Source organism: Pundamilia nyererei, unplaced genomic scaffold (genome assembly GCF_000239375.1).
Source record: "Pundamilia nyererei isolate P.nyererei 1_Seehausen unplaced genomic scaffold, PunNye1.0 scaffold00033, whole genome shotgun sequence".
Taxonomy (NCBI): domain Eukaryota; kingdom Metazoa; phylum Chordata; class Actinopteri; order Cichliformes; family Cichlidae; genus Pundamilia; species Pundamilia nyererei.
The window spans coordinates 1366729-1375183 of NW_005187434.1; the positions used below are offsets into that span (position 1 = coordinate 1366729).

The window sequence follows — 8455 nt, forward strand, 5'->3', positions numbered from 1 at the left end:
CACACACACACACACACACACACACACACACACACACACACACACACACACACACACACACACACACCGAAGAGATGAAAGGGCTGAGAATCGATTAGGACAAATCAAAGCTTATCTGAGCCAACACGTCCCTTCAGACTAAACTCTCTGACCCTCTGTCAAAATTGGAAAGATTTGTAGGGAGCCTTCCGGTGTTAGTATGAGATGAAATATTCAGAGGGTTCTCTGTGATCAATAGCATGTGTAACTCCATCCTGAAATGAACTCGCAACAATCAAAGCACGCCTCACACAAGGTTATTTAATGCACCAGACGCACTGTGCGCCAAATATTGTGCCAAAATTTCTGCTTTCGTGGAGATTTGAAATAAACTCGCGGTGAGGCTCTCTGACCCAGGAAGAAACCCGCTGAAACGAAGACGTTACACGAAACACTTTCGACAGTATCAGTAAGATATAAGTTTAAAGCGTAAGTGTAAAGCGCGAATAAAAATTTATGGCAACAATGATGAACACTAATGGAAGCAATATCTTCAAAATACGGAGCTTGACTGCATGCCATCACTCGGAGCAGCTTGAGTTATTCACTGGGGAATAAGTAGGATGTTTACAAGGATAGCTGGTAAAGGTTTATTACCAGGGGAGTCATAAGGGTCCTGTTTGTTTATGCAGTATAAATTATTAAGAATATCAAAGACGAGGGGGGAAAAAAAGGAAAATAAAACATGAACTGAGAATTAGCTCCTGTTTACTGAGTTGTTTTTAGACTTTTTATAAGACAAGAAGTTTGGTTTGAACACATGTCGCTGAGTGTGACGGTTAGAAATCATCACATATGTAGGTTAATAAGGCACATATATAATACATATGTGTGGTGTCACTAACGACAGCCTGTGTAACATGCTAAAACACTTAAAAGAGGTGAATGTTCCAGTCTTAACATTAACTAGAGTGACTGATCCTGGCCTGTGGAGCTTAATTCCCCCTCTTGTCTGTTACAATGCTCCTTTGTATTAACTACTGGAAATTGAGAGAGACACTTTGTAAAGGTGTTCTGTGTGGACGGCTGTCAGAGCGCTCTCCGCGGTCTGGGACGTGGTAAGGAAAGAGGTTTCAGGTGTCACAGCCCTGCCGTTGCCATGGTAACAACACACTCCACTTTTCTTCAGCCTTTGGTGAATAAAAGGCCTTTTGAAAACGTCTTTATTTGAACAAAAAAGAAAGCATGTTACTCATTGTGTGTATGAATTTAGTCTAGACGGAGGCAGTAGGCACAGTGAATTTCACCCCGAGGGTGAGGCAGGGCGGTTATGTGCCAGGTTAGCTGAACTTCTTTTTTTTATGCCATGTCAAGCTGACAGAGGTACGCTGTTACATCCCGCTGTTAAAACGTTGCCCCCTTTTTGCCCTCCCAGCTTGGTGTCCAGCCGTTTCTCCCCTCACATGGTCACTCCACCTCCGCACAGCCTCCACCAGACCGGCATTCCTCATCCGGCCATAGTTTCCCCGGCCATCAAGCAGGAGCCCAGCGGTGACATCAGCCCCTCGATGCACGCGTAAGACGATTCAGCAAAACCTGCCTTCATTGCTGCTCCTCGTTATGCTAAAATCTACTCGTGCTTACTCGGTCATTCACACGGCTACTTTCATTCTTGTTTTGGATTAGCAGAAAGTCCCCCGTTCCTGCCAAGAAAGAAGAGGACAAGAAGCCTCATATCAAGAAGCCTCTGAATGCTTTTATGCTGTATATGAAGGAGATGAGAGCCAAAGTGGTGGCAGAGTGCACTCTGAAAGAGAGCGCGGCCATCAACCAGATCCTTGGAAGACGGGTAAGCAGTGCAGACAAAGGCGTTGGAGTTTACACATACATATATGTGTGTGTGTGTGTGTGTGTGTGTGTGTGTGTGTGAGAGTGTTTAAATGTCCTTTGATATACTCTGTCCACAGTGGCATTCCCTGTCAAGAGAGGAGCAAGCCAAATACTATGAGCTGGCCAGGAAAGAGAGGCAACTTCACTCCCAGCTCTATCCGGGATGGTCAGCACGAGATAACTATGTGAGTGGCACATTTCTGTTCTCAGGTTTCATATCGTGACTGGATGATGTTTAAATTCATTTCCCTTTAAAGTTCAGTCCAGCTATGACTATAGAAACTGCCCTTTTAATCTTTGAAGTGAAGTCGGTGAATTTTGTTTGCTTTCACTATGAAAAAAACTGTTTTTAACAGCATTGTTTCACGTGTGCAGGGAAAGCGGAAAAAGAGGAAGAGAGAGAATAAACCAGACTCAAAACCAGAGGGTAAGGGGCCATTTTCTTCCTGACTGGCTTTATTTGGTTTTTTTTCCCCTCTCACATTAGAGAAGAAAGAAAAATTGTAGGAACTAACAGCGAGGGCTTTATTTTTCTTGCAGAGCTCAAGCCCAACCTGACACTGCACATTTCTTCTGTTATTTTCTTTCCCCCTTTTTTTGTTTCTGCGTGAATTTTGTCCTTCGCTGGCTCTAACTAACTCCTTTCCCTGCTTTTATACTTTGACAAGCAGCTTATGAGGTTCATTGCTAATAGTGGTAGGTATGTCTGCTATTGTGCAATCAAGTTACCACGGCAAATTGGCCAAAAAAGGGAGCTTTTCACTCTTTAGTGCACATTTTGTGTACATTTTGTGTTGTTCCTCTTTTGATCCATGCACACATACCATTCGTATTATGCTGTGAACATCCTGTTTCAGTCTTCTTGTTGTCAGTTTAAAAAAAGGTCTTGTTTCTAACTTTAACATCGTGCTTCATTGCTTAAATAATCACTCATTCACTTCTGTCGGACGTGGCATAAAGGGACTTGCACCAGATTTGAAGTCAGCGGCGGATCCATAATTCAGTTTGCTCACTTTTCCTCGTTTCCCCGCAGACTTCTCGATAAGAAGCAAGAAGCAGTGCGTGCAGTACCTGACCTCGGAGAAGATGTGCGACAGCCCCGCGTCGTCACACGGAAGCATGCTGGACTCACCGGCGACTCCCTCCGCAGCCTTGGCCTCCCCCGCCGCCCCCGCTGCCACTCACTCTGAACAGGCCCAGCCGCTATCGCTCACCACCAAACCGGAGGGGCGCATGCAACACCACTTCTCGATACCCGGGAAAGCTTCCGGGTCCACATCCTCCTCTTCCTCATCCTCCTCTTCCTCCACCCCTTCCTCTTCCTCCTCCCAACCCACCATGTCCATCCCCGTTGGTACTTCAGGTAGCCAGTCAAACACACCCATCCTCACCCGGCCAATCCCCTTCACCTCTCTGCACCCCTCCATGCTGTCTCCCCCTTCGCCCTTCCACCAGGCCCTTCATTCCCATCATGCCCTGTTCCAGTCGCAGCCCCTCTCCTTGGTTACCAAACCGACTGAATGAATTCACAAAGGCAATTTTTCTTTCCTCCCCATTTATTGTGCTGTATATTGATTGCTTTTCTTTTAAAAAAAATAGTTATTAGAACAACTTTTTTTTCTAAATAATGAAAAGGATGAAATATTATTGGTCAATATTTGACCGTCTCCTTTTCTACATCTCTCAATGAAAACAAAAATGTATTTTTTGTAAAGTTTACTGCAGAACTGGTTTCTTTTTTTTGTTTTGGTTTGTTTTTTTGTTTTTGATGCATTTATCCAATGAACCTCTTGTATAAATGAACCAATGTACATAGTTTCTTTTATAAAAGCAAAAAAGAAACAAAAAACACACTTTTACTTTAGCCAAAACCTGATTAATGTTAGTATGAAGTTTAAGTCTTAGTACTGGCCAATAATTGCAACCCCCTTCTCCCCCCCAACCCCTCTTTTTTTTTTTTAAATTCACGAGTGTGTGCCCCTTCTCTGACATGTTAAATAAACATTTGAAATTGTTTCTTAAAAGAAATATCTCAAGTCTGTCTTTTCAATGCTGCTTCTGGTCGTTTAACAAGGAGAAATTGCTTTAACGAGGTGATGTGGTTTGGATTAGCGTTCCTATAAAAAGTGACCACAGGGCATGACACTGTAGGTGTAGAAAATCACATTTAAAGACAAGTATGATTTTATCAGGGCTGCATTTAAACTGGAGGGGGCAGCCAAACAAAAAACAAACACAGCTGTCATTTTTTTATGCCTGCATTATCCTTCAGCGCTAACGTGAGAACGTCTTCAGCAAAACCCTCCTGACGGTGGCAAAGACTTTAATGTTTAATAAAGCAGAATTAGGCTAACCACACTGGAAAATGAGTGCCTGAGCCAGGGTAATGGAAATTTCAAGCCCGGTATAGACGCAAATAAAAAAAATAATAGACATCTGCTCATTCTTGGAATGTGGCATCCCTCAACAATGACTAAAAGAAAAAAAAAGCAGGTCAACCCTCCATCCCAGTGCACCGTACCCTACTCGGGCTCCCCTTTCTTTCCTTTTGCACTTTTGCTGCATCTTTATTCACCGTTTGGCACACTGCTTAGGCTTTAATTAACTCAGAGGTAATGGGATGGAGCCCTTGGGACCTCATTAGGCATTTCAATTAGTGAAAAAATACACAAGGTAGGTTACAGTTTTTGGTGGCTTTGGAGATGAGTAGTAGTGCCAGGGATGGACCAATTATGTGGGAGCAGAGGGGGGGAGGCCGGCCAGGACGAGATAACTTGCAACCCCTCTATCTACCAATTTAACTTAAGCAAGATGTTACCTGCTGCAGGGAGCTGGGAAATGTTACTTTTTCACATGCATTTACATATAAAGAAGACTTAACGATAACATAGAGAACCATCTGTCTGTCTTAGCTGATTTTCTACATTCAGATGAAACATAAATAATCAATGACATTGTCACAGAGGCATCATCCATTTGCCGCCAGCAAAAAAAAGGTGACCTGTGTCATATATATTTTTAAAATTCACTTTAAACATTGTTGTAAAACTGCAGAGCGGTGGGACTGAGGATGCGTTTCTGTTTGGGGCCTTATATAGTAGAGGCACCAAACTGTCAAGTGTGCCCTGCTCTGTTTTAAGCAATCATTAGGCACAATAAGCATTTGCTTGTTTGCCATTCTATCTTACATCATTCCAGACACAAACCGCTCGTGCTCTGATGCCACGGCTGCCTGCTCTGAGCCACCTCACCAATCCATCAGTGAAATTACAGGTAATGAGTTGTCAAAACAGTCAGCAAATCTGTCTCCTCGAGGCCATGCATGCAGCCCGGCGTTCAATTCTCCAAAGACAGTACCCCTATTATGAAGCCCAGTCTCTAAGTGAATAAGTTCATATGTGCAGGTAAATACATTTCCATACCCGTGCCTGCTTATTATTGTTATTTTTTAAATGTTAAATTGGTCTTGCTATATTGAAAGAAATATTTTTATTTAATCACACCATCCACTTGAAACCAAACAGAGGCTATCTTGCAGTCAGCATGTAACACACGGCTGTTTATCTCGAGTAACGTGTCTGGATGCTGCTCTGCTCAACATCTGCCATGTAAAGCACGAGGTCAGATTTAATACATGTTAATTTTTGCTCATTAAATTCCTCCAATCTCTTGCCAAGGTTCCTTTTTTGGGCCTTCCTTTGATCTTAAATTTATTCCAGGTTAACCGTTTGATACTTTACTTGCGTAATGCTGCCTCTAGATCTCTTATCTGAGAAGTCACTTAAACTGTGAGCTGCAGCACATTTAAGGCAAGGCCAGTGTTTATGCATGAGCATAATCAGGAAAAAAAAGCTGAACCTATATCTGCCATTGACTCTGTGACCTTATATTCCTACTAATTACAGGATGCTTCACATGCGGTTTCCCAAAGTGATATTAATTGATTGTTTCTGTAGCATTCACTGAGCTGAGCAAGCCTCAGCTGGCTCGTTTGTGAAGACAGGTATGGCTGGCTGTGAGCTTAAGAACCTCCGTAATGTATTATTCATACCCATTTGACCTTAAAGATGGAAATGCAAATGGGTGTCAAGAATGAGAGGGATCATCGGACTTTTCAAATGTCAAATAGCCTGCCACAATTAAGACAAATTCATTACAAGAGCCTGAAGGTCTCCTGCACCCAACTGAGATGTAAAACACCTCTAATTAACATTTATATCATTATCTCAGAAACTGCTGAACATGTTCAGCTCCAAGGCCAGCGATATTGGTATTGTCATGGCTTTGTTTTGTGGTGTTTTATTTTGGCCATTGCTTACTAGAAGAAATGCTTTTCAATACCCTTTAAGTTTGGTTTAATGTAACAAAGCAAAGTTAACCTACATAGATAATGGCACAAGTAAAGTGTTTTTTTTTTAATTGCACTACATGCCAATACTGCCATCTGCTGATAAGGTGAAATGACACGCATGAAGGAAAAATATCAACAATGCCTACACTTAACCCGTGTGTGGCAGTATAACACAAATGAGACCCCCATCTCTTCTTCTATGGTGGATAAAAGACATTGAGAATAATAAACACAACTTTTTTTTTCATGAGGTCAAATAGGCGTGCCCTAAATTTGTGTAATGTGTGTAATTTTAGCGGTTTCCACATAGCTTTTAAATTAAACTAAGTCGAGTAAAGACAGAGCTGCCTCGAACATCCCTGTCTTTACTCATATATGGAATTAAATACAGCAATACCTGCAGGCATATTTGGAGGAAACGGGGGGATTTTCCTTTTCTCTGTTACAACAATGGTGAGACACTATGACTGGGAGCAGGACATGAAAAACTGTCCCTTAACCTATAGTGACACGTCTTTATCATAATTTAAGCACCAGAGATATTATAATTGATTATAAGTAAGCTGGAAAAAAAAGCTACAAGTAAATAAAAATAATAAATATAAAATAACTGTATCTTGTATGGTCACCACTGTTAGCCACAGGTCCTGTGAAGCCTTTCTTTACAGAGTTTGCACGTTATCTACATCCCGGTACTCTGGCTTCCCCTAACAGTCTAAAGACATGCATGGGATTAGGTCAATTGGTCATTTAAAATTGCCCATAGGTGTGAATGTGAATGCTTTTCTGTGCCTGTGTTAGCCATACAAAAGATTGGCCCCGCCCACCCTGCGACCCTGAACTCGATAAGTGGAAGAAAATAGACGGATTGACTTAAAAAAAAAGAAGAGAGAAATACATATTAGTGTTAGTGTCTGTTAATATGGCTTTCCAACAAAAGAAGCAAGGCGAGGTGCACATGTTTGATGACACTGAAAGGTTTTTCTATTGTAACACCTCATTTGAACGTGTCAAATCTCGCCCCACAACTACACCACCCCCGCAAAAACAAACAAATAAAAAACAAAACAAAAGCAAACCCAACTTAAACAAGCAGATCCACTTTGGTAGTGAGCTGAGACGAAATAAAATCATAATATTGAATCAAAAAATACAAAAGTATAATGATTTCGTGCCGTATACTACCATAGATGGGCTCTAGAGATTCAGCGGTGTCACAGGCTGAGCTGGGCAGCTGAAATGATAAAACTGCACAATAAGAAGGACGTGAAAGTAATGAAACCACAATCGCCACGCTTTCTCCGTCAGCACGTTCTTGTTATAAAAGCATGTAGCCTCTAGGTGGCACTAAACTTCACTCACGTGTTTACGATCGCAGAAGAAGAGAAATGCCAGCTCGTACACGGAAGCAGGCTGGATCTGTCAAACCTCTTGAACCTGTCGGCCTGCGTTTGTCAGCTCGGATTGCGTCGTGAGCTCTGAGGAGACGCAGCTGAAATTAGACGGATTCGGGTCGCGTTTCTTTGGCGTGTGGACACAGCCGACACGATGAGGACGGCTTTGCTGCTGCTCACTATATCTGCAATATTCCTGTGTTTCAGCTCCATCGGAGGTGAGTCGAGTTTTGTTTTTGCGTTTTTATTTGGCTTTAGGCCTGCGTTGGTTGAGCACTTATGGAATTCCCCACAATCCCTGATAAAGATGATAGGCGATATATGTCAAAACAGTCCTTTTTTTTAAATGGAGAAAGGAGAATAGACTGATTTACACCACTGTAGAAATAAATAAATAAAAAGAATAATAAAACAATAAAATGAGTAATAAAAACTCGTATATATTGCCACGTTAATGTGTTGACATTTTTTAAAACTGTAAATTTTAATGTTTTATTTTTAATTTTAATTGCATAATAGGTGCTATTTATTCTGTTTAGTTTTTTATTTGAGCTTTTTCTGTTATTTTAATAATCTTGACTTTTTCCTCATCCTCCTTGAGCAGTCGGTCCGGTTTAACAGGTTGGCTCACAGGTGTTACGTGAATAGGATATCCTTCTGCTTCTTAAGACCTTGGGAGGGATTGCGCTCATCCAGTCTCCTTTTCCTTCACCGCTTCACTTTTGCGATATAATTAACTTATTGTGATCTCTTGCAGGGGAATGTGTACTTGTGCTGTACTCTACTATACACATCTGTGCATAATATTCCCTGTCTTTACAGTGAATATAGCAAAATATGG

At 41.7% G+C, this 8455-nt stretch overlaps 2 protein-coding genes across 3 annotated transcripts in view; both read left to right on the top strand.

The window, feature by feature from the left end:
* The window catches only part of tcf7l1b (transcription factor 7 like 1b), a 30756-nt gene extending 26877 nt beyond the window's left edge, over positions 1–3879 (top strand). The window contains exons 8-12 of one of the 2 annotated variants that reach the window (XM_005729433.2): positions 1415–1555; positions 1666–1828; positions 1947–2054; positions 2245–2296; positions 2903–3879. In XM_005729433.2, coding sequence (XP_005729490.1) covers positions 1415–1555; positions 1666–1828; positions 1947–2054; positions 2245–2296; positions 2903–3393 — 955 coding nt within the window. In that variant the 3' untranslated portion in view covers positions 3394–3879. The remainder of the gene's footprint in view (positions 1–1414; positions 1556–1665; positions 1829–1946; positions 2055–2244; positions 2297–2902) is intronic. The other variant, XM_005729434.2, reaches the window with a different exon arrangement.
* Positions 3880–7585: 3706 nt separating this feature from the next.
* tgoln2 (trans-golgi network protein 2) overlaps positions 7586–8455 on the top strand; it is a 6570-nt gene continuing 5700 nt past the window's right edge. Inside the window, exon 1 of the mRNA XM_005729435.1 lies at positions 7586–7832. Coding sequence (XP_005729492.1) covers positions 7769–7832 — 64 coding nt within the window. The 5' untranslated portion in view covers positions 7586–7768. The remainder of the gene's footprint in view (positions 7833–8455) is intronic.